We start from the raw sequence: 26943 nt of genomic DNA on the forward strand, positions 1-26943 counted from the left end.
CCCCTACCAGATATAACTAGAAGGATTGTTTCCTTCCATAAGATACCTTCTCTTTCAAACATTCTAAGGGTGATTAACAAAGACTAGTAGCCCAACTGGAGAGGCTGTATGTATAGATCTGATCCAAAATTACAGTAAATGACATAGCATCACCGACAGTCACCTCTTTTATCTACAATACAGCCTGAATAATTAATTCAAATACCAATTAACTTCCAATTCACTCCCTGATCTGGTTTGAGGTGTGGATTGTAACCTGTAAAGCCTGACATGGGTTGACATTTGGTTACCTCCAAATCTACTTCTCTCTTTCTGGGATAGTTCAATGTCAGCTGTGTGTGAACAGTTCCTTGGTGTGTGAACGTTTAGTCCCTTAGTTTAATGTTCTCAGCTGGGGGACCTCAGCTGAGGATTGCAGTTTCTGCTTTCCTTTGACCTTCAGGCCATTCTGTAAGGCTCCTTTGTCCTCCCATGCTTTTCCCAGGAGCAAGGGATGAGCAAGTGCATCGAGTGGTGGAAGAGTTTTGTTTCGGGAGGGATCTGGAAGGGCTTAGTTTATGGGACGTAAGTGCTAAATTATTTTCACATTTTATAGTAAATGTTCATATGACCAGCCCTATAGATGGGTTAACTTTTACAAATGGATATAAACTAAATAAGAAGTACTTATAGCCATATTGAACAGAGGCTTCGCTGTGAGCATTCCATACCCCATTGGGTTTAATTGTGTACTTTTAAATGACTAATGCAGCCGCTGGATTCCTTCCCCTCCTCCCCCCTCCACAAGGGGTTGGAACAGCTAACATGTAATTTAACAACTAACATTTTGTTTTTAGGTTTCCATCTGTAATAAATTGACAGAGAAATAGACAACCAGTGCCCCAACCCTAAGGTCTTCTTGGCAGGCTTTAAGTCAAGTGGAGCTTCTTTTATAATGTAACATTGGTGATCCAACCCGCATAAAGATTTTTCACCCTGTCAAGTAGATCTCAGGAAACTTCTCCTACGTCATTGTGTGGGTTCTCCTTCTAATCTCAAACTCATTTTTATTTATGTGTATCCATTATCAAAGTCTCTTCCACACATAGTGCAAGAGCTCTCTTTTTAGATCAAAAAGTCAAATTAAGAACAACACTCCCTCAATCCAATATACTATCCAGCCAGGCTCCCTAGCCCTCAGGAAAAATCCTGTGCAAAGAGATGGGTCTTGCCTGGTGCTAGAAAGGTTCCACTAACTCAGGCTTTGATGGACTAGAATAGGGAGTGAATTCCAGAACCAAGGTTTCCCCAGTAAAAATGGCCTTACGCTGGCTCCTTAACATTTACATCTGAGCACTGCTGGTTTCAGTACCTCAGTTGACTTCATGGTAACCCAGGGTGTGTCTGTGTCTGTGAGAGAGTCTCTTAAGTAACTAAGACCCAAGGTGTGTTGAGCTTTAAAGAGGAGACTTACTGCCTTGATCTTTTTTTTCCCTGGAAGCAATAGTAAGCCAGTGTACTCAGTACTTGATTATTGTTGTAATGCATAAATGTCTCCAAAGAATTAATAGAAATTACAGTTAAATCTTTAGTGCAATTAACACAATCCATATTTTACTATTATTTCCTATCAACATTAAGGAAATTAAATAAGCAAATCACACAAATAAATTACAAACTACATTAATGAAACATATTCATCTTAGTTTCTATGGGAGAATGGAACATATATCAGTCTAAATATGAAACTTAGAAGAAAGACAAAAAGAACAGGAATACTTGTGGCACCTTAGAGACTAACTAATTTATTTGAGCATAAGCTTTCGTGGGCGACAGCCCACTTCTTCAGATGTGATTGAGCTAAATAAAATTATTACAGTCCCCATTACAAAAAACATCTGTTGATCCAATCAGTGCCAACTCTGGTGGGACCCTTTAATAACTAGCCTTTTCATCTTTATGTTTAGAAAACTGATGCCAAGAAGAAGGGACATATTAATGTAGGTGATGAACCAAATATAAATCACACTTGGGTTACATACAAGGATTTCACTTCCTCCCGGAGATCCCATTAGCTGAAATGGGATAGTAAATCACTCTTCATGACCAGGGCCTCTCCGTTATGCCCCGCTGTGCCCTCCCCACCCTCATTACAGAATGGACTTGTGCCATGCTATACCTTTGTCTTTGCTCTGCTTATGCGCATCTTCAAGGTGCCCTTTGTCTGAATCAGAGGATGAGTTGTAAATAGTTTTGTCTTCCAGCAATAGAAGCATAAAGTGAAGTTGAGAGACTTTGTCAAAATGCCACAGCTGTGAATGAGGCAACACCCTATCATTCAAATAGTGGTAACCTTCAAGTCACTTATAAGCTCACTGCAGATATGGTATGGAGTAATGGTTAGCTTTTCTCCTTCTGGACAATCTCCAGTTCTTCACTCTGTATCTAGGTATATGGGCTATGTTCTCCATGTTTCTTTGCTGAGAGGCAAGGCTGGAGTAACCACCCGTGCTGTAATGTGCTCCTGCCATAAACTGTAAGACCAGTGGATCCAATACATGCAGCAGACCCTCTGGCACTGCGTCCAAAAACTGATGGCATGAGATTCTCACAGACCTTACAACCCAGGGCAAGCGGGCTTTAAATAACCTTTCCATCCTTCTGATTCAGGGCTGCAGTGGGTCCCCCCACCGACACTGTAATGTAGACAGCCTCGGGAGACTGTTACAGCATCTTCAACAAGCTGCCCGACGGGCTACAGTATTGCCTGCTACAAACTGCCCCTGACACACACCCCACCCCTGCCCACCCCGGCATGCCTCAGGAGCTTCTCAATCAGCTTTATGGTTGTCTGTTGCAGGCCCTACACTGGGGGAATGAGTCCCTGTTGGGAACTGCAGCTTTTAGAAGCTTTATGTATCACATCAGCCCTTTTAAAGTGTAAAATTTTGAGGATCTCCCTCCATGGTGTGCTGCAACACCTGGCACCCCTGCAGGGTGTACATCTCCTCCGTGTGCCACACCCTCACACCCATATCCTGTGTGCCCACACTCCTAAACTCTACCACTTCTGTTGCCATGAGATTCCCTGCACCAATGGAAGTGGTGGTGGTCTTGACCCTTAATGTGAGACTGAAGTGGCGCTTCAGTAGAGTAGAGGGTCTTGGGTTAGGGTTAGGGTTAGGGTTAGGGTTAGTAGAGGGTCTTGGCTGGTCCTTCCTAACTAAGGGTTAGTAGCGGGTCTTGGCTGGTCCTTCCTAACTAAGGTGTATTTCACCAGCAGAACACTTGGCTGGAACCCTTTCTGCATCCCCTCCTTTTCTGGGGTGACTTCATTCCAGGACACAGTATTTGAAACCTACCATGTTTCATGTTATTGACTTGAACTGGGAACATATAGAACATGGTTGCAACCAAGGTCCTGTAGTGGCACCAAATATTGAATAAAGGGGGTCAAATGAGGTGTCTAAGACAAGGTTATGGTTTACTGGTTATGATTATGCTGCCTATGTGTGTGTATCAATTTTGTAGTTGAAGTTATGAATATTGGCTCTATACTCTCTGTATTTCAAACTTATGCTATGCTTCTGGGAAACATCCCAGACAAGTTGGTGTTAGCTCTGCCTAGCCTGCTTGATGGCCCATTAAGGACCATCAGCTATACAATTGACCCATTGAGAGAAGGCAAATACACCTTGTAACTCAGCAAAGTATGCAGGAACTTGCCCATGTGACTCCAGACTCCATTTTGCTGTAATTTTCCACAGTAAGAACAAAGAGGTGTTCTTACACCTGGAAAAGACTATAAAAGGCTGATGCCTCATCTCCATCTTGTCTTCAATCCTACTTCTTACCTCTGGAGGGACTTTGCTACAAACTGAAGCTCTACACAAAGGACTGAGGACCCATCCCAGCTGGGGATGTACTCCAGAGACTTGATTTTGAACCTGCAGTTTATTCTATCACTGCTACAAGCCTGAACCAAGAACTTTTTGCCATTACTGTATGTAATTGATTCAATTTAACCAATTCTGGCTCTCATCTAGATCTTTTTCCTTTTATGAATAAACCTTTAGATTTTAGATTCTAAAGGATTGGCAACAGCGTGATTTGTGGGTAAGATCTGATTTGTATATTAACCTGGGTCTGTGGCTTGGTCCTTGGGGAGAATCTTTTTTCTTTTACTGGGGTATTGGTTTTCATAACCATTTGTCCCTATAACGAGTGGCACTGGTGGTGATACTGGGAAACTGGAGTGTCTAAGCGAATTGCTTGTGTGACTTGTGGTTAGCCAGTGGGGTGAAACGAAAGTCCTCTTAGTCTGGCTGGTGTGGTTTGTCTTAGAGGTGAAAAAAACCCAGGCTTGGGCTGTAACTGCCCTGTTTTAAGCAATTTGTCCTGAATTGGCACTCTCGGTTGGGTCCTGCCAGAACCAGCATCATTACACCATGGCATTATGAAACTGAAGCCCCAAATTTGACCAGCCTGACTAGGTTTATAATCTAGTGACATATATCCTCTAGGTATTAAATTCCCCCCAAATTCACTGCTTTCTGGCCAACTTCCCTAGCTTCTCATACTCACCAGACACTATAGATGTACAATTTGTAGTGTTAGTGTCAGCCTGTTAAACAATACTGGAACAAAATTAAGGAACAAAACTAATGCCCCTAACAAACTCATCTGTTGTATGCTGGCACGGCACAATAATAAACACGTGGTGTCTGAATTGGGGGTGGGGAGGTGGAGAAATAATCTACAGTGGTTACCTTTTTTTTGCTTTTGGTTAACATACAGTGGTATCTGGCATACATAGTTTCCTTCTATGCTTAGAATATGAATTACGTCGGTCTTTCAAATACCACTGTGTGGTGACTGCTGGGTACATTTTTGCTTTTCAGGGCAAACCCTGCAGCTATAGAATGTTGTTATAGTACTGTGTGTTCTGAATTGTCCTCTCTTACTTAGATGCCCCCAGTCAGAGAAAAATTGTGTTTGCCAATTGAGATGAGACTACCAATGAAACAATGGAGATTATCTGGAGGAGGATTTTTATTAAGTAAAAGGTGTTTCCATGGGCCCCTTAAGGCCTCCTACACTAGAAGGCCTTCTCAGTGCTTCAGTATCAACAGCCGTCAGATGACAGTGATTTATTTCTGGGGTGTGTATAGGTCAGCAGCTTGGGTAAACTTCCGCCTGCTCTGTCTTGGAAGTGACATGGTCAGCGTTTAAGGTTTCATGTTTCATGTGTGTCTCAAGGGTATAGTAAATAAGGGTGCCCTCCAAAACCTCTCCCAAGATGTCTGGGAATGAACATTCTTATTAAAATAATTCCTTTAATTGGTTTTTATGAATTACTGTGGACCAGTGAACCATTACTTACACGGCTTTGTTAGAATTGTTATAGTTCTTCACATAATTGCCTATCTGGCAACAAAAGGTAGTTCACTGCCGGAAACCTGTCATCTGACTGTAACAATTAGCTGGCTGCAAATATTCTTACATCTAAGTGAAGTCCTTAAGTAGTGAGATAAAATTACAGAAAGGTCGGAGCTACATGGTGGTTGTGAAAGTAATCTAGTAATGGAGGTGGAGACATGATGAAGATATTAGTCTTTTTGCATTAGTGACTGGAACTAATAGATTTTTTTAGGCACTGCCAGACAGGACTAAAGGAAAGTGAGACCTCTTGAAGTCCAGCTAATGTAGCCAGTTGGAGCTGTTTCTGATGATCTACATACACTATAATTATCACACACTGTAAAACTTGAGTTTGGTTTACCAAAGCTATATTGGGGGTTGAGGCCTTGTCCTACACCACAACCAACTAAGGGCATTTCAGCAGTTACAAAATATTTTTTACATCCCCAAAGCTGTAAGGGAAGGTTATATAGTTTGGATTGTGGCAATGCACATTATTACTCTCTGACTACTGTACCATTTAAGAACATAAAAAAAACATTCATAGGATTTTTTTAGCCCAAAGATGCCCCCCCAAATATCTATTGCAATATTGTACCTGAGTTTTTAAAACCCCAAATTGAATACAGGCCCCGAAAATCAGTCAGCCTGTATATATTTAGAATTGTGCACTATCCAGCTCTATAACGTTTGTAGCATGCTAGTGATAATAAGATTAACTGCGCTGCTTCATTATGAGGCAATAATCAGGATAAACTACTTGGGCCTTAGCCACTTTATTACTTTAAGAAACGCTTATTGCCATCTAAAACAGCTCAGTTGTTTCATGGGTACAGATCCCAGGACTAAGCAAGTTTGGTACTAAGAAACATCATTACTTTTTTTTTGTTTTTTGCTTCGACAGCTAGAGAAAAGTACTTTCCTTGTGTCAGAGAGTAGGCTCTTGATGACTTCAGTGTACAGCAAGCATTCTTTGTCTATATTAATTCCTGATCCACAGCCCGTTGCAGTCAATGGTCCTCTTTCTGCTGACTTCAGTGGGCTTTGCATCACACATTAGGTGAAAGCTATGTATTTTGCAAGTGGCTATTGTATGAATTCTCCTGGGAGAGGGCGTCTGCCTCCCTTCCAGTATCTTTGGCTCAAAGGAGAAGAAAACCATTTGAGATTATGTTCAATACAATAAGATTCCATTGGAATCACATTGTAAAATAACTCTTAGTCATGATATTTTGTTAGATTATTATGCATATAAGTAAAGGCAATTAATTATTGGATCACAGTTTGGATCATCTGACTTGGGAGATTTAAGCATTGTTATGGTAGTCAGATCTTTCAAATGATGGTGATCAAGGACTAAGGCCCTGGGCTGATAATTTGCCTTTGTTAGAGCTGTTGCCATGTGCTGACCTGGTACAGAGGCTCCATTGTTCAGGTTGTTGATTTGATGGGCTGAATCTGGAGGTTTTGACTGATGAGGTAGGTACTCCATTGTAAATGCAAGTTTTGTTCCTCCTGTCATACTTGAATCAGTGTCTGACACTTTAGCCTAAAAGTTTGTTCCTGTCATGTTCCTCCAATTAAATATTCAGTGAAGTGACATGCTAGCAATACTTGATGTCTGAACTGAGAAAAACGGTACCACTGAATATTTTCCTTCTGTGGTAATTATGCACCACATCTCTACTTACACTGCTAATCTAGGTATTAGAGGCTTTGTAGTTCTGTTCTGTTTTGTGTTTTTTTTAGTTTCCTTTTGTTTTTTCTTTTCTGCACTGTTAACAGCCCTCTCTTTCCTCCCCACAGAATACAAGGACTAGCAGAACAATGAAGACCTCTTTCTCCCAAGACCAGCAACTGTGGACTGAGTAACTGGCAGAGGGGGAGAGCAGGAGCAGTGTCTCAAATTCAAGTATAGCACTCTGCAGCAGATAGACCATGTACAGTCTGTAATTTACCAACGTATCTAAGAAGTTGGCTTCTGTTGTTTAGCTTAACTGACTTCACTTTCAGAGTAAATGATAAAGTATCTTCAAAAGCTTGACACATCTAGTGCTAAGGAGATTATTAGTCATTAACTGGAGTATGTGTTAGACAGCTGCATACTCTATGACTCAACATTGTTAAAGCAAAGTTTCCCTTTAGTTACCTGGGTTTGTTCTACAAAAAAGACTGCGGGCAAGTTATGTGGTTTATGCTTATTTTTTTAGTATCCAGTAGCTCTATACATGGTTCCTCCAGTTCATCAACTATAGCTGTAGATGAATTAACTAACCCCTTTAAAGTTGGCTGCTAATAAGCACTGGGAACCATAAGCAGTGGTGAAATGGGCACTAATGACACGACTTCTAAAATAGGCCCCATCCTCCCAGATATGCTGTTTTCACACACTCTGCTAGCATCCCTACCAATAAACCTTAGGGTAGGATATGAAAACTGTCATGACTGAAAACAACCAAAACTTGCCTTTCCGTTGTTTTTGAGCTTAGAGGTGAAAATGCATTGATGCGTAACAGTTGAAAATGAATAAAGCCTAGGGTGATGTAAGTGGGGCAAACTAGAAAGTAACTTAATTCATCATAATTTTTCACTTTTGCGTTTAAACACACTGCACTATGAACAGCAGTTCTCCACAATACAGTAGGATTTATTAATAGAAAATACGTTAATATGAGTTAGTCTTTGTACATGTTAGTAACATGTACAGTGAAACACTTTTTTTGTCAATCTATAATTTTATATTTCTTTCATATTATTTGACACCAGTGTTTATTTTATCTTTTGGACTTAAATACATTATTTGCCAAAATGTATTTCTGTGTTAATATAGTATTTTAAATTTTTAGTTCATCCTTTAAATATTGAATCCATATTCAATTTCTTCCCCCCCCCCAAATCAATATTGCTCATGGTAGTGCAATTTTGTTAGTATTGAGATAGGTTAACCATTCCTTCCAGACCATAAACAACATTTTAATAAAACATTGAGATTTATATAGATCTACACAGCTAATCAAGATTCTAATAAGAAGCTTGTTTAAAAAAGTCCAACATTTTACAGTACATCAAATGCAGTTTATACATTTTTGGAACATTTCTCGCTCTCTGTGTTTTGTGGTATGTTACAAGGCTGAAGGGAGCAGCAGTAGGTGGTCATATTTTCCCCAATATTAAAAAGAGAAAATCTTACATATCCTGCCTGGCATGGGAGATGGCACTGGATTGCCAGGGCTGGAAAGAAGCCAGGAAATTCTGCACCTTCCCAAGACTCAATACAACAAGAAAGAAAGTCACTATTCTGAGTACTTTCCACTGGAGAAGAATGGAATAAAGGGGATGAGGGGAGGAACATAGAAAGAGTTTCATGCCATTTTGTGCCTTTAATCCAATATCTTTCACTTGACAAATGGTCAGCATTTTGTTTAGCCTCATGGTTAAGAGAACCTAGAGGAAACAACATGGGCATTTTACCTGCTCAAAGAATTTAAATAAACAAAACTTACAATTTTCTGCATTATATAGAATCCAAGGTCCCTTAGGCCTGTAACAGGAGAAATGCATGAGTCTGATGGGCATAGTCAATCAGGGTGAACTTCAAGTTGCGAGTGATGTTGCTTTTTTTTTTTTTTTTTTTTTTTTTTTAATTTTCTTTATACTGAAAATGTGCTTTGTTCAAAAGAGTGCTGCAAATGTCACTTATCTTTTTAACATCAACTTAATAAAGAAAATATAAACAGCCTGTGTCCAAAATTATGAATAATATTTGTATCTACCTCAATATACATTTGGCCTATGGTGCCACTCCCTCCTTTTTATTTCATGCAATTTTTCCTGTTTACTACAAAGAAGAGCTACGGTTGCTTATCATACACTGGGAAGGTTTGCCAGAAAGATTCAACTACAGTGCTAGATTACTGATAAACCATGTCTACATCACAACACTTGCCCCAGTGACCTGTACTATTTTTGCTCTGTAATACAGATAAGGATTTGAGAAAGTTTTTCCTGCCTCTGGGGTATAATTCAGGCAATGCTGGGACTATTACAATGAGTAATCACAGAAATGTTTGTATCTCTAAAACAAACTATATGCTGAAGCTTCACTAATTTACAAATATTTCATTTGTATTGGATCTAGTTGTGTCAAGACTGTGCATTGCAAGTAGCTGAATGATATGAATACTATATATTGTGGATTCAAATTTTTTACTTCCAAGCTGTAGATGGATGAAGATAAAAGTATCTCCATTCATTGCTCCACATTTTGGAAAATAAAAAAATAAAAAAGCTCATTCTAGCTCTTATCAGTTTCATTTTTTATCTGAGTTTTTAAATGTACAGAAATGGTCAATGGTTTTTATATCTAAGGAATATTTTTGATATGATTAAAAGAAAAACAACTGTGCCAGTATCTCAGTGCTGGGTCCTTGTCTAGATTTAAGAACTGACCGTGCTAGCCTCTCTCCCTCAGGAACATGAAAGAGATTACACTGCTTCTGCCTGTAGCACTTGCTAGTGGGTGGTCCTAGGGTGGCAATACAGACTAGGCTGAGCTTTGTCTTCATGGTAAGAATGTTGAGGGATGGGATCTTGAAGGGAATGGCATCTAAGAATGAAGGAATGGGTTAAAACCTTATAACTCCACTTGGAACTGTCCTAATATTTTGACTCACTATCAATAGTGGGTGAGGAAAAATACATACTGGAGTTTCCACTGTAAAAAAATTAAAGCTTGAACAAGGAGAACAGCAGATGAAAATAACTCTTATCTCACACACACATGCATACACACACACACACAAAGAGAATATTATGCATACATAGACACACACAAGCAAGAATGTGTATTTTTATGATAGGTGCTTGGAAATAGACATTCTTAGCAAATATGGATGACAGATCAATTGTAATTTATTTTCTTTTAACACTGTATCATCATAAAGAAAACTGGTATAAATGAAAAATCTATTTCAAATATCTACATCTAAAATTTTAGGCAGTGAAAAAGCACTTTGTTGACAAGAAGTGTGGAATGATGAATGTTAATTGTCAGAAACTGCTGAATGCCTTTTTTTTTTTAGTTGCCACAAACAAATTCACATATCAGAACGAACAATACTGCTAAATATTCCTTTTTGTTGTTGTTGTTAAAACGCACTGGGGAAAAGAAAACAAAAAAACTGGAAATTCATACATCTTTCAAAATTTTGAAATTGAAGCAATATTTAGAACCATAGATGAAGAAACACTGTGGCATTGGTGTAATATACACAATGCACTTGGTTTTTTTTTTTATCTGTAATGTACATCAAATACTTTACAACAATGCATTAACAAAAGGCAAGAAACATCTTGCTGTACAGAGGAAACCCCAAATGCAACTTGAAGCCTAGATTCACAATGAATAAGGATATTAAACAAAGTGTGAGAAGCTGTTCCCCATAAAGTATGTAAACTGCTTAATGTCTTGTGCTTAACTCTTGACCCACATCCACTGTCATATTCACCCTCCGTCCTTCAGCCACATTCAATGTACAGCACCATTGTTTTAAACTCTATAGGCCAACAGTAAAGTTGTCCCACACTGTAATATATATATATATATCTTTCTAATGACTTCCGTGTTTAACTTTCATTTCTTTTAGCCTTCTAAAATATCTTAAATTTTCCATACTGATTATCAGGGCCTTCCTATGGAACAGGCTTTAACAAACTAAATCTGCAGGAAAAAAATGTCTTGTGGTATGCATGCACATGCACAGTTCCTGGAGCTTTTGTGTCTTGCCCAAGCCTCAAACCCAGGAATCTGGAGAAGCTGGATAGTGGCTTGTTTCATAGTTAAGTTCACTATAGGGACGAGCAGCTGAATAGAAGTCGACGTAGTTGCCAGTTGATTTTAGTCCCAGATGCATGTTGTATTCGCTTGCAGGTGGGCGATGATGCACTTGATCCTCAAAGAAGGACTCATCATAGTTTCTTGTCGAATTTTGAAACGGCTGATACGGTTCATAATCTTTTCTACTGGGCTCCTGTGGAACTGGCTGTGTTGAAACCTAGAAAGATAATAACACCCACAGCTTGTTAGGTGTGAGTAACACTGGAAAACAAACTAGCACAAGGGGTGCACAGCCAACAGTTCCAGCTCATTTCAACTTGTCAGGCTGGAGTAAGACTGCTGCCAGTAGTGCTTTATACTCACATTTATTACTGCTGCTAACAGATGCTGGTTTGCTTAAAAAGAGGTAGTTAAACAGCAAAGGCGGTAGGATTTAGGCTTAGGCTGTGTGAACTAGTGGTGGGTTTGAGCCATAATCCTGGAAGATTGGAGCCAAACAATGTAGCTTGCAGCCACCTCTACTATAAACCCTGATGTGTTCAGTTCCTTCCTGTATCTTACTCAGATTCTGATTCTGTCTCCATATAACTGGACATAATCATAGGACTCAAATGTCTAATAAAGACACCGAATTAAACAAAGTTTTCTTTGGGGAAACCTTTGGCCCATGCATTTTTTAAAGATAGAAATAAGATGACTCAGACCAAAATTTCTAAACCTGGGTGACTAAAGCTTAGTATCAAGGCACCTAAATAAAAGTGGTTGGATTTTTCACAGATGCTGACACTCAGCAGTTCCCACTGAGTTTAGTGGGATTTGTGGGTGCTCTGCACTCTTACAAATTGCTTTACTTAAATTCCTAAATATGGATTGAGGACCCTAACTTGAGGCACCCATATGTGAAAGTCTTGGACTTAGTGCCTTGAAATATATCCCTTTCCTACCTTTAAATTGAGCTATCCCCTAATCTCTTTATTCTCTAACATTTAAATATTACGTCACTCCTGCATTGCTGTTATAGTGCTTTGATAGCCTTGGATCTTGTGTATCTATGACGGGACAGAACACTCTTCCTAATTGATCACAGAAACTAAATCAAACTATTTCAATGATTTGTTTTTGCACAGCTGAGCCTGAAAGTTTTGATAGGGAAAATTTAAACTACAAGATGAATTTTATAAACCGGTGCTAAGTATCTTCATGACCGGATGTTTTTCTAAAAAATATGCTCTAGTTCAAGCACAGCCACTGGACTCGAAGCTGGAATTAATTCAGGGAAGTTGTATTAGCTGCGTTAGTTAGCTCAGAACAGATGATCACAATAGTCCCTTCTAGCCTTATAGTCTATGAATCTGAACTCCATTCTTTTTGCTTTGCTGCCTCTATTTAACTACAGCCAGCTTTCCACTGCATCCCTTTAAACATCTGTCCTTTTTTAAACGCTAGAGATCACAGCTCACTTTCTTATGAGGAGCATGTGTAGCTTAAGCTTGTGCTAGTGCTATTCCCAGACCTGCCAGCACCTTTCTTTCCTCTATGGAGTCCCTTGATTGGCTCCAGTAAACAGATGAGAGAGTGAGAGCGCGTGTGAGAGAAGCAAAACAACCTGTAATAATCTAGATCCCCCATAGTGCTGCACCTCATCCTAGGTTGTGAATATTTTTGGAAATTTTAAACACCATTAAAAAAACCAAGAACCTTTAAATCTTACTGAATGTACTCTCATCCCACATGCGACGTTCTGGTATGTTTTTAACATGCTGTATGTATAGTAGAGGCTAATTTATGATGTGTGGGTGCACCGGGGAGGAGGGAAAAGATGCAGTCATGCTTTCCCCGCTGCAGCTGGACAGAAGGCAGCTGTAATTTGGTGACTAGTGCTCTGGGACAGCTGGCAGGGTAACTGGCCAGTGCTGACTGCAGGGCTCTCAGCCCCAGCGTTGGCGTGGCCATATGGCCATGGCCTCACCAGCCCATGGCCGCACTGCAGTCCCGACAGACATACAGGTTAGATCTGCAGAAGAAGTGTAGTACCTGCCTCCACTAACCATGCTCCCTCGCTTGCTCTTCCACTGCACAGGCACACTGCCTCTGGAGACTCTTCCTCATGTAGAGCCTCCCAGTGTAGCTCCAGCTCACAGAGCCATCACAGAACTCCACATATAAATCCTGCTTTCTCCCTTCACTCTAGCTGAGCCCACTACATACCACTGGGTATGACATGACATCACATGCTGCTGCATGGAGAGATCTGCAAGGCTATTGTATAAGCGTCATGGCCAACACCATGTCCCTGGATGTCTCGGTATTTAAAAGCAGGGGAAGGAGTACAGCTGCATTGGGACCACTGCACAGCGTGTCAGTGTCACCCATCAACTACCACTGAAGTTAATGTGAGAAGAGGATGCTCAGCAAATCACAGGAGGTGTTCAGCACCTCACAGGATTGGGCTCAGTATTATTACAGCCGCCGTGGTTTCAGTATGCCTAGATTCCAGGGGGTTGTTAGTAACTTGGACACTGTTTCAGCCCAAATGTTCAAACCTGGATGCTTTGGAATAGAGATTTGGATACACAGCTATCCCAACCCAATGGAATACAATTGTATTTAATGCTAAAAAATCAACTATAGACCTGAGACTATGGCTTATTCACCAAAAGACACTTTTTTTTTAATATACTGGCCTCACATAGGCTAATTGTAATGGGCATCATAAATGCTGACTGCTATTGGAAACTCCCTCGGTGCTACATTAACTCACATATTTTGGGAATGCCCCGTATCAAGAATTTCTAATCTGAGGTGAGTCAAAGGACCAATTTGATAGTGGACGTTAAATTGGAGCCCTCCCCCTTATGTTTTGTTCTTGGATATATTCCTGCTGCCTGGAGAGTACCTGGTAACAAGGCGGCGTGGTTCCAATGTGCAGCTTTGGGTGCTAAAAAATTAATCCTGTGAACATGGAAAAGTTGATTCCCACCAAACACTGATGCCTGGCTCACTGATATGGCTGATCACACGGCTAACAAATGACTGGCATTCTGCAGAAGGGGTATGCCCAAAAATATAGAGCAATTTAGGATGACTTTTTTAAACATCTATGATTAATGTAGACCCTGAAGAGAGACATGTCACTTCCCCTCCCAGCCCTTTCACCTAACCCTCTTTACTTCCTTTGTGTATTGTGATGAATCTGGTATTTTGGTATATTTGTTGTTTTTGGAAAATGTAAACAAAATTATAAATACAAAAAGCAAAAACAAAAAACAAAACAAAACCCCAACACTCTTGGCTACCTAAAGTTAGGCATGGAAATAAAAATGTCCTATTTTTTCTGAAATTTCCATGAGTTATGTGTTCTCTGAACCTCTGAGAGTAGGCCTGTTTAGATATCTAAATATTAGGGCTGGTCACAAAATGTTCATCAAAATCACGTTTTGACAGAAAATTGGGTTTTGAATTAAAAAAATTTTTCTGCAAAAAGTGCTGCTTTCCACAGAAAATTTACCTTTACACTTTTCATCAAGATATCAAACACCTGGAAACCAAACAGCTTTTGGTTTTCAAACTACAATTCCCATTAGGAATTCCCATTAGGAATTGTGGGGGCATTTCTGAATCACAATGTTTGGTTCTCAGCCAAAATTTTCTGCAGAAAAGACCACTTCTACTAAATACAGATTTATGTACCTGACAAGTCTGCACCAAGTTCAAAAATTTTTGCCTTAAACTTGCTGTCTCATTTCCCATTCTGAAAAATGGATATAACACTTACATACTTTATGGGGATGTTGCAAAAATTAATTAGTGCTTGAGCACTTTGAGATCTGTGAATGAAAGGTGCTATTTAAGTGCAACATAGCATTGTCTATCATACAATTAACAAACAAACAATTCCGCAATAATCTGAAAAGCACTCTACTGATGGGGGATCAGGAAATGCTCTTTTGAATTCCCCCCACCCCCAACTCCATATACATCCATATTCTAATAAGGGGTATTAATTTGCCAATTATGGTACCAGTTAAATACACAGACTGCTCTACTTTTTCATGACCTGTTAAATGCACATTGTGGTTTTAATGGACAGACTATTCTAAAGGATTTCTATTTAGGGTGTGGGTCTATGCTTGTGTATGTGTACCATTACCTACTGGATGGAATGTACACACACATGCACAAATTTCCTCTTTAAAAAAACCATTGTGGGAATTGATGTTTGTGAAAAGTGTCCGGCTGACAAATATGGAAGCTAGTGGCCTCTATTAACACAGGTATAGCACAAACAGCTCACACTAAGGATGAAAGGGTAGATCAGTCTCTAGGCCCATTCAGTACTTGGCATCTCTGCTGAATCTTTTAAACAAGGAGAGCCAGGTACAGTAACTCCTCTCTTAACGTTGTAGTTACGGTATGTTCCTGAAAAATGCTATTTTATGCGAAACAATCTTAAACGAATCCAATTTCCCCATAAGAATTAATGTAAATGGAGGGGTTAAGTTCCAGGGAATTTTTTTTTACCAGACAAAAAAGGATATATTATGTAGATATACACACAATATACATTTTAAACAATTTAATACTGTTCACAGCTATGATGGTTGGAAGAGGGAGGGATATTTCCCAGGGAATGCCTTGCTGCTAAATGATGAACTAGAACTCGGCTGAGCACTCAAGAGTTAATACATTGTTGTTAACGTAGCCTCTCACACAAGGCAGCACGAACAGGAGGGAGGGGAGAAAGCATAGCAGACAGAGACAGACACACACCTTGGGTGTGGGAGAGAGAGAGAGAGAGATGCACACTGCCCCTTTAAGTAAGCTGACCCACTCTTAAGTGCATTGTCTTTTTAAGTGGGTCAGGAAGCTGAGACAGCAGCTGCTGCCCCAAACACTCTCTGTCTCTCTCCCTCCGTGTCCCCTCCCTGCTCTATATGGAGAAGGGGTAAGTGGGGTGCAGGAGCAGGGGGACATCCTGACATTAGCCCTCCCCNGCATTGCTCCTTTAAGTATGCTGACCCCACTCTAAGTACATTGCCTTTTTAAGAAGATCAGCAAGTTGAGACAGCAGCTGCTGTCAGCAAGCTCCCTGAGCCCTGTCATGTCCCACCTGTTCTGTGGAGATTGAGTACAGGAGCAGGGGGCAGGAGCGGGGGTAGGGGGACACCCTGACATCAGCAGCCTTCTTCCCCCCCCCATCCCCTGCACAGCAAGCAGGAGGCTCCCGGGAGCAGCTCCAAGGCAGAAGGCAGAAGCAGCACATGGCAGTGGGGGGAGGGACAGCTGAACTGCCGGCAATTGATAGCCTGTTGGGCGGCTGCCGCACAGGAACTTTGGGGAGCTGATGGGGGACTGCCATCCCACCCTGGTTCCGGGCTGCTCTTCATGCATGCAGTGGACAAAGCAGGCGGCTGTCAAACAACGTTATAAGGGAGCATTGCACAACTTTAAACGAGCATTTTCTCGAATTGATCAGTGACGTAACAACGAAACAACATTAACCAGGACGACTTTAAGTGAGGAGTTATTGTAGCGTCAATGACAGTGTTGTTTTTTGTGGTGCAGATACCTGACCACTTGAAACTGGATACACACCACCAAATTCATGGAACATAAGACATCAGAAAACCATGAGGTTCCCACTACTGGATGAGTTAGTGGAATTACTTAGGCAGAGTCCCGTGCTTTTGTAGTCTATGCCACAAATACACATGTAGTGTCGTCTATGTATTATATGCCATTATAAATTGTTACACATTTTGGAAACTTGGGTCCAAATTCTCTGCTGGTACAGAAGAGCACAACTCTTTTGAAGTCAATGGAATTGCTACCACTTGCAAAAGCACAGAATGTAACCCTCACTGTCTACCCTTCTCTATTATTTTAATGTTTTTGATTGTTCTAACAGGCAAAACAATGAATACATTTGCACTTTTTGTAGAGAAACTAGTGTTTTACTGTATTCACATACCTGGTTGTGTTTGATATCTTCAGCAGGTGCACCATAAGAATTCCTGTACAAAGTTGAGATTCCAGCATTTTGAGCTAAAGACAGAAGTAAAGGAGAAAAGTATTACCAGACATGTCTCTCTGCAGGATTTTTTGCAGTGATTTTGCTGTTATTACACTACATATATTAACATAATACCAGTTAAAATTTGTTCCAAGTAAAAAATATTCATTCTGGAATGAATATATATATAAGAATTAAGAATTGGAATCTTTTAGAGGTATATTGAGAGAATGATAGCTTTTTCTTTTTTAATTAAGAGTGTGAGATTCTTAATTTGGGATTATTTCCTTCTCTTTGCGGGTTATTAGATCAACTGTGCTGATTAAAAGTAACAAAGAAGGCAACTGAATTGCATCTTTGAAAGCACCAGCATGAACCTAAGCTTCATGAAGTGTGGCTGTTATGTGAGTTCACTTTTACTTTCACTTGCAAATTATCACATAAATTCCAGACTTTTCTTTTCTTCCCTTACTACCAAATAGTCTCATTCTTCACTTTGCTGTGTACATATATATCACTTAGTAATGTTAGTAGGTGGAAGTTATACTGAATCTGTGGACTTCACACATAAGTCAATAAGAAAACTTGGTATGCAAACAGCAATAAATCATAAATCTCAGGCTAAATACATTGTGTTACAGTACGTCATTTATACATTTAACATGCAACTATAAATACTGGGACTAAAAAACCTGGCACTTTTGTTCCTTGGATCAGACACTTAGGATGATGACGGCCAAATGCATGAATTAGCTGCACTGCAATGCTCCTTTTGTTATAAGGTGAAACCAACCACTTGGGGGGAAAGAGATTTAAATTGGCTCCAAAAATGAACTGCCAAAAGGCTGATACCTGGTGAAAATGAAGCTATCTGGATGATCAGGCCTCAGCCTGTAAACTAATATCACTCTTCCCCAAGATGTTCCACAGTTAAGCTCATTGAGTGAATTGAGTTATGAGCCTGAAAGTGTTGAGATGAAGCAGTAATTCTAGGGACAAGAAAAATATAACATCTGTCCTTTAGAGATGCTCACATTTTTAGTAGGGATTTCAGTTTTTCTTCCTTTCCAATAACATTTTGAGCCATGGGTGTCTCAAATGGGGCTGATTCTGCCCCTGCATTTCCCCTTACAACCTATCTGAAATACATATTGCAGATGTGGTTGGAAAAAACTTGTGCACTTTGGATATTTGCAAGAATGCAAAGTAAACGATTTGTGCAGTGGCTGCAGGTCACTCACAGGGAGCATGAATATAGAACAGGTACTTACCCTACAGTAACTGTGGTGCTTCAAGATGTTGTACATCTTACAAGAACATAAGAATGGCCATACTGGGTCAGACCAAAGGTCCTTCCAGCCCAGTATCCTGTCTTCCAACAGTAGCCAATGCCAGGGGTCCCAGAGGGAATGAATAGAACAGGTAATCATCAACCATCCCCTATCGCTCATTCCCAGCTTCTGGGAAACAGAGGCTAGGAACACCAGCCCTGTTGTAATTAGTATGGTTCCTACTGTAGGTACATATGTGCATTAGGTACATAAGACTATAGTTTTTCTGAATAGTGGAGCATGTGGCTATGTCTCCTTGTGCTCCTGTACAAGGGCAGAGTGGGAGTGGCTGCAACTCTCCTTCAGTTCCTTTGCAATTCAAAGCCCAGATTAGCTGAGGACTCTGAAAAGCAGGGATGGAGGGCAGGTCAAGGGATCCACTGACTATAACATCTCAAAGAACCAGAATTTCAGCAGGGTAAATAACCATTTTCCCTCTTTGAGCATGTGTCAGTGTGGATCTGGTGACTGGCAAGCAGTATCCCCTCTGGACAGGTGAATGAGGAAGGCCAGTCAATTAGTCAAATAATGAGTAAAGCACTGCTTTCCTGAACTTGGCATAAGACCTGGCTGCCATGTCAAGGGTGCAATGTTTGACAAAAGTCAGTAGGTTGCTCTGCAGGTCTCAGATACGGTCACATTCCTGAATCAGGATGAAGATGCTGCTTGTGCCCTGGTGTAGTGTGTGGAGTACATGGATTGTACACTGACGTTTAGAGGGAAAGGCTCACCAGCTACTTGAAAGCAGGCAGAGCAACACTGTGTGATCTGCTTAAAAAGTCTCTCTGCTGGGAAGGTTTGGCCTTTTGATGAGTCGAGTATAATCACAAAGAGATGAAGAAACGGTCTAAAGGGTTTAGTCTTGTCCAGGTAATGGAGCAAGGCTCTGGAAACATCCAAGAAACCTAGCTTCTTCTCTCCTGGTGTCGAATATGGCCAATAGGTTGACCAGTAAGGCCTGGTATGTTGACACTCTGAGTTGTAAAGAGCAGTAATAGTAAGATTTTTCTCCCAGACACATTGAGCCTTTTTGGGTCACTGTCTCCACTCCCCTACCCCCTTAGAGGTACACTTGTTTGATTTAGACTTTTACTGCACTGCTCAAACATCTAAGGAGTCTGGGTTGTGGTGGGCATGGAAGTACTCAAATCCAGATTCAGAGACCTGGTACCTTTTCTCTACCTATTTTGCAGTTGTAGTTATAACGGCTGGTGTCTGCCACCAGGGTCTAGCCAAGTGGTGGGCAACCTGCAGCGTGAGACAGTTTGTTTACATTGATCGTCCTCAGGCACGGCTGCCCGCAGCTCCCAGTGGCTGCGGTTCGCCGTTCTGGACTGCCAATTGTGAGAATGTCGAACTTATGGAATTCCTCTGATGTGACCAAAGTCTTTAGCTCCAGAGTTTCAACTATTCTCATAAACAGCTCTGAGACTTGAAGACATCCAGGCTGGTACTGGTGACAAGGAGGCCACCTTGTCAGGTGACAAAGATGACAGGTCCTTTGGTGGTGTTTTTGCTCTAAAGGCCTGTAAGGACGGACTCCCAGTAAGCTCAATAAGGCCACAGAGGCATGCCTTTAGGGTGCTTGGTATTGACTAGAAGAATGCCATTTTTGCTGAGCCCTAGGGGGAGAGCTGACAGGTCTTTCAGTAACAGATCTCAGAGGAGCAGGTTCTCTATTTGAAGGTGCTGAGAATGTATGTCCCAGTGACATATGTGGATGATGCTGAAGTATATGATGCTTTTAGTACTAGGGGTTTGCACCAGTATGGATAGGTGTCTCAGTACTGATGATGGTCCCCAGAGTATTGCCATTGTCTATAGACATTGACACTGAGGGATATGACACCAGAGAAGGCTTCCTCTGTGCCACAGGCTGCTCCTTATTATCAGAACTCAAAGCCATGTGGGTCTTGGTGGCTGTATCCCTGAGGCTTTATTTGATCTGTCTTTATGGGAGGACACTGAGCTCCACCTGGAGTCTCTGCCTTTGAGATCAGAGCGGCCCCTCTTGGTGCTGAGCTTTGGTATGGTAGATGTTGGCAATGGCTTTGCTGCCGATGGTGCCTGAGGTTCCAGTGCTGTGCAAATGCCAGGTCTTTCCTCATCACCATCTTCTCTGCCCTGGTCTTTGGAGTCACTTGCCCGCTAGATGGTGAGCTGAATGAAGCTGGCTTGTTCATTACCCAGATCCAGATGCCTGTTGTCTCAGGATCTCAAGAGACCTTCACAGATTGCTCCAGGAGATGAAGCTTTAACTGCGTGTCGCATAATCTACATTTTATTATGGAGAATGAAAGGCACATTGAATATTTACTCGGTATGTGGGGCTCTCCTAAATAGAGGAGGCACCTCCTGTGTTCAACCATCAATGGAATTGTCCATCAGAGGACAGGCACAGCTTGAAGCCCACAGATTTCAAATCCACTTGTACAGATGGAGTGTCTGGAGGACCTGTGCACAGGGTCTGATATAAATACTCAGCCCAGATAGATTGGTATCATTCATGGTGGTCGTTTGTCACAGAATCAGAGGAGTTATGAAGATTTTATGAAGAGTTTGAAGAAATTTAGCCAAAGCTAAACTAGTGGGTCAGAAGTTTGCCAGGTTCCATCTTACTGCCGGGGTGGTAAAATGGAACAGAGGGTCATAGTCTTAATGCCCTCGTATAGCAGCATGAGGACCTACAGAATGCATACACACCCCCAACGGACACTGCTGTTCAGAAACAAACAAACATCATGTGCATGAGGTGAATGGAAACCACACGGACACATAGCAGAAGAACAGAATATACCCGCTGAGAGAATTTGTATCAATGTTGTTATGCAAATCACAAATTCACATTGTAAAATATAAACAAAACATAAATGGTATAGAGTCCTATTTAATTTAACATATTAAAGGAAAAATGGCACTCTAAGAGTTTGGGAATGCTAAAAGTTCCCAAAGCAGAAAACTGAGATAGTTTAGGGGAGAAGATGAGAGAGCTTAATCTCTTGAGTCAATTAAGAAGTCCACTATGCCTGGATGAACAGTTGACTATTGATGTCAAAAACTACAGAGGCGAGAGAGGGATAAATCGATCCACATTTTGTGGTTTGGGCCCATTCCTTGCTGAGATATTGTATACATGTTAAGACATGTAAAATTATCAGGAGACGGGACAGGGAGGATGAAGAAGGAAGTGATTTTAAGAAATGGGGGAAGAGGAGGGATAGAAGGATAGAAAGAAGTATGGTGGTCAGAGAGAGTGAGGCAGCAAATGGGAATTGGAGCTGCCAAATTACACCCCAGAGGTGGCTGCATTTCAGTGATGGATGAATTAATATTTCAGTGTTTGTATATTTTCTGTAGTAACAATAGGTAAGTACAAGTGACTACTGCAGATGCTGATGTTACCATATCCATTTATATAAGGTAAAACTGGGAAGTTTTTAAGGGCCACCATTATAGCCCAGTACAGTTTGGGAAGAACTCTGTGGTCCCCTGGTGTGAAGGATGCTATATAAATCTAAACTACCTGTATTATTTTATAAGATGCCAAGCATTATATTGGTGAAAGTTAGCAGACAAATAATTCTCCTCAGCAGCCTTCTGTGAAGAACACACTGATAACCTTAAGACCAGCTTTGAAAAGGATATAGCTAGAGATTTATGTGACAAAGATATCACTGACCTAAGTCTTCCCATATATCTTAGTTCACTTACTTGATTCATGGTTTAAGATTTACATTCAAGTTTCATGTTCCAAAAACTGCTGACTCTGGACACATTTATAATACTTTGAAACAAGAAGTCACTAGCCCAATGCCCTCGTAAGCGTAGTCTGATAGTCAGCAAGAAAGGGAAGGATAAATCAGTTATAGCCAGTCATCTGCCCCTTGTACTGTATGTTCTGCGTCTTTCGTTATATTCAGCAGAGCTCCTCTTCTAAAATATAGTTCAGAGCAGTAAAGTTAAAACATTTGTATGTTATACAAATACCAGCCAGTGTGGGGGTCTCCTGCTTTCTTATCACTCCCAGCTTCCTGCATGATGGAAGATGTGACACTGGCATACGGGATGACCCCTTTGTATGATGGTTTCTTTAAGAAAAGCAGGCAGTAAAAGTTCCTTTGGCAATGGTGGAGAAAAATATTTCAGATGCACTCCCTCCTGTTTGTGTTCAGAATGCATTTTCAGGGCAACTGGAATGTGTCTAGGCTATTAGATGAGTAAGCCTGAACACTGACATTGAAGGGAAATGGACATTCTTTAAAGTAAACCTGGAAAATGTTGATCCAGAAGATGCTTCTGCTCTGGAGTAGTTGATATAGGACACAGATGATGATGCTTAATGTCAGTTCAACAGGAGAAGCCACAAAGTAAAAGAAACATGATCTTCAGGGCACAAATCCCATGAAAGCATATTAAAACCTTGTTTTCCCTGATTGGGAGGGGAATGGCTGAGAGTCAAGCTACGGCATTTATTTATGGTAGTCACACATTTTTAGAGAACATAATAGGTTTGTTTCCTTTTTAATTTGTTTCTTATTATTTTTACAGTTCTCAAAAATAGGCTAGTTGTGTGATGACCTGTAAATGTAGCAAGGTGTTATAAAAGCAGAGAGAGCAAAGGAGAATGATCATACTGTTCCTGCTTTTCTCTTAGTCATCCTCAGGAAATCAATGGTATTTCAGAGCTGCTTAATTCATTAATAAGGAACTTAACACTTTTTACTCAATTGTTTATTTCATAGCTTTTCACTCTTTTCTGCTGGCTTCACAGAGTTCCCCACATATTCCCTTAGTGACAGGAGGCCAACATTACTATTAAAAAATACCTATCAGGTAGCAACCAACAGTTCACAGGACATTGTCTGGGACTGTAACCTGGGAATGGCTTTGTAAAACCTGGGACAGTTGTGGATAAATGGGCATATGGATATATTGGTAGATATGCATGCTACATAAGTCAGTGGGAGAATTGCCTACCTATCTTGCTCTGAGCATTTTTCATTGCACCACAGAATAAGAGGAAATCTATGCATCACAACTCCAACTTGACAAAATATTTCTCTAAACCTCACATGCTCCTTTACAACCCATCCATGTACTGAGTACAGTTCAGTGATGGATATGCAAAGTATGTGCTGCAGGCAGTGAGGGAATCTTTACCCCTTGTTAGAGGATGTAAACCCAGGCAAACAGGAGAACAGCCCAGTACAACAAAATATCTCACAACAAAAAACATAGATTGATTTTATATTATTTTTATTGAAATATTCTTATCCAGTTCGCCTGGTTTCCTTTACATGTTTGTTGTCGTTTCTTGTTTCTCTATCACAAATGACAAATACTTTGTAAAGATGATCTGTACATTTGTTACAATCAACAGTCAACATATACTAGTAGAATTATTCACTTCATTTCGTTATTTATAGGCTTTGCCTTCCTCAACTGGCTCTTCATTTGATGTCAGACCAACTGTACAGGGTTGAGATTTGGCAACCTGAAAGAGAGAATGTGATTCATGAACTCCTGTTTCAAATACATAGTGCATGTACAGTACTAGGAACTACAGTAGATCTTTTTAATTTGACGTTGTTACTCATCTCTCACGAAGAGCCAAGTAGCTGGATAGTAGAATGGGTAGCTTGACGTTTGATGCAAACACTTTATTACAAAGAACGCAATGAAAAAGCAGTTACAATGGGTGAGGGAGAAATGGGGACTTAGGCACAACAGGGAGTGGAACTCAAAATGGAACAAAGGGGTTGGGGAAGTGCCAACCTCCATTCCTTAAAAAAACAGCAAACAAGGGGGAATGAGTGAAGTAAAGAAAAAAAAAAAGAGAGGCCAGAGATACTGCAGTAAAGAGAAAAAAGAGAGAAGGGTGGGGGAGATGAATTGGAAGAGAAATGAAGGTGAAAGATGTGTCATTAACTGCCAGAAAATGCCCTCCCCTATGATCATTCTTACTTAATATGCTTGCCTGAACTTTCAGATACTTTTAGAAGGAAATCGTATCTTTTGTCCTTCCCCACTGCCAAACTGGATTCTGACAAGTCTTCTTCATGGATGTATCCAAGGTCCTGACAAAGTGTAACAATAGCTGAACACAGACCTGTCCTCCACAATCATGTCAATAATGGCCTTTACAATGACACTGTTTGGGTGACAGGAAAAAGTGAATGGCAGCAACGTCACATCAGGGTAGGGTAGAACAACTCTATTCAGTGTGATTACAAGTCATTCTCAAACATCCCAAATACTGAAAACTAATGTCAAATACAGTACCTTGAATGAACAAATGACTTCCTCTTTGCTGCTTCCTTGTGTAATGGCCAGCTGAATTGTCTCCTAAGGCCAGAGGCAGACGTTAGGACTCCCAGGCTCTCAATGGTGTGCAAAATCTATTTGGCTGTTTTCCCATTTCTTAGATCACTTCTTAGATTTCATGTTAATTCATTTTCTTGCATGTTGCTCCTCCATGTAAACTAAGATGATGATCTGTAGGGTTTTGGTAACCAAGAACTGTACCGCACAGGAAATGCTGTATGAGCAATGTCAGATCTTGAACGCAAACCTCTGGATACCGATTGTAGCATGGGAAGCTTGGTATTGAATCAGCATGCTGATGGTGTCCCAATCAACATTAAGAACCTGGCAGAGGATCCAGTCTTGGAATCCTTCAAGATCTCTTCAGATGTAATAATGGTGAGGGGAAATACCTTGGCATCATGGCATCTCTACAGGTCCATGTTGTAGTAGGATTAGATGTTACAAAGTATAGGGCCACTCCTGATTGTTAGTATTTATTACATGTGTTGAGCTACAACCTAGATCAAGAATGTAAACACATCTCTGTATTCACATAAGAGTTTTATAAGGAGTTATACTAATAAGATTCTTTTTACTTTCAATCTTATATCTATGAGGTACTCAAACAACACAGAAGTTGATCTTTTTCACTATTACAGTAAACTCAGCCAAGCCTAGAAAATGTGTCTATCACAATCAATTTATATATGTGATATGTAAACACAATCTCACCTGTCATGGTGTCTTTCCTGGAAGTGTGTTCTCCTTTATTACCATGGTAAGCGGCATTTGTTCCAGTTGATTCATAGTCTGTTTTCCTTTCTTTTAGGCTGATCATTTCACGAGGTGAGGCTGGGGCACTTGCTAGATAGTAAAAACAAATAATTTTTCTCCCTTCACACCACTGCAAGCATATCTGGAGTAAACAATTTCATAATATTTACATTTGTTAATATATAGGAATTAAACTGTGTAAAGTGCGTAGACAGAACTGGATTTGGAAAGGGGTTAGAGGTGCTGCTATTTCAAATATATGACAAATGTATTAATGGCAGTTGTTAAAAACTGCATTTCTGTCTGAGCATTTTGTTCCTTCTCCATTTATGTGCAACAACTAAGATGATCACAATGGAATGACATAAGCAGCAATTTTATTTTTCTTCATCCTTTCCATTTCTTTAATTTGTACATTTGACAACCATTTTGCATAATCAGGTTCACTTCCCAAGGTATCATCAGTTTCTCCTTTGTTGAAAACACTTTTAGAATGATTAACAGGGAGCAGAAAAACCCTTATAAGTTATTCTTTGTTTTATTACTTGAAAATAAACAGGAACCATGCAACGATTATGAGAAAAAAAGGCATTAGTATGGAAAATGTAACTTTAACTAAAAAAACAAGATATATACAAATGTTTGGGTAAATGCTCAATCCTTAAAGTAACTCCAATAATTCTGACTCTAGAATTATGGGTATGATTATCCGTATAGATAGCAATGACCATTAAAAAGTCAGCATCTACCAAAAATACCAAATAATCATAATAATTAATTCCTATTCCAGGTGATGGAAAAACAATGGGATTTCATATAGCAATTCTTTTTAATGGTGACCTCTCTGTCTTTCTGACCATACTGGAGGAACATCATTTAGTTAACTAAAGTAACTAGCAAATGTTGAGGGTGGGCACTGTATTTAACTGCATTCCTGGCTGCACATATCATTGTAGTATTTAGATGACAAATATGTTAGTAAAGGTTTACAATAAAGTGTTCATAAAATAGAGATATGTTGGATATTAGGGCAACAATTAGGACTTATTAACGTATTTCTTAAACTTTTATTTTCCCCAAACTAGTTTAAGAATAGAGGGGTTTTTTCTTCCATTGAGACCCCTATTACCAGTTCTGGGGTCTTGCTCCCAAAGATAAGAAAAGTTTGATTAAATATTTCTGGGGGATAATGTATTTTCTCAGCCTTTGACAAAAGTTAACCCTATAACAAATGAACACCTCGACACAGTCCCCTAAGGTATTCTGGATGTTGCAGGGCTCTG

At 40.2% G+C, this 26943-nt stretch overlaps 1 protein-coding gene across 4 annotated transcripts in view; it reads right to left on the bottom strand.

The window, feature by feature from the left end:
- Positions 1–8029: 8029 nt before the first annotated feature.
- The window catches only part of CTNND2 (catenin delta 2), a 1151766-nt gene continuing 1132852 nt past the window's right edge, over positions 8030–26943 (bottom strand). For 2 of the 4 annotated variants that reach the window (XM_034761543.1, XM_034761542.1), the window contains 3 exons: positions 25619–25750; positions 17208–17281; positions 8030–11453 (listed from right to left, as the gene is read on the bottom strand). In XM_034761543.1, coding sequence (XP_034617434.1) covers positions 11193–11453; positions 17208–17281; positions 25619–25750 — 467 coding nt within the window. In that variant the 3' untranslated portion in view covers positions 8030–11192. The remainder of the gene's footprint in view (positions 11454–17207; positions 17282–25618; positions 25751–26943) is intronic. The other 2 variants (XM_034761544.1, XM_034761545.1) reach the window with 1 other exon arrangement.

Source organism: Trachemys scripta, chromosome 2 (assembly GCF_013100865.1).
Source record: "Trachemys scripta elegans isolate TJP31775 chromosome 2, CAS_Tse_1.0, whole genome shotgun sequence".
Lineage (NCBI taxonomy): Eukaryota > Metazoa > Chordata > Testudines > Emydidae > Trachemys > Trachemys scripta.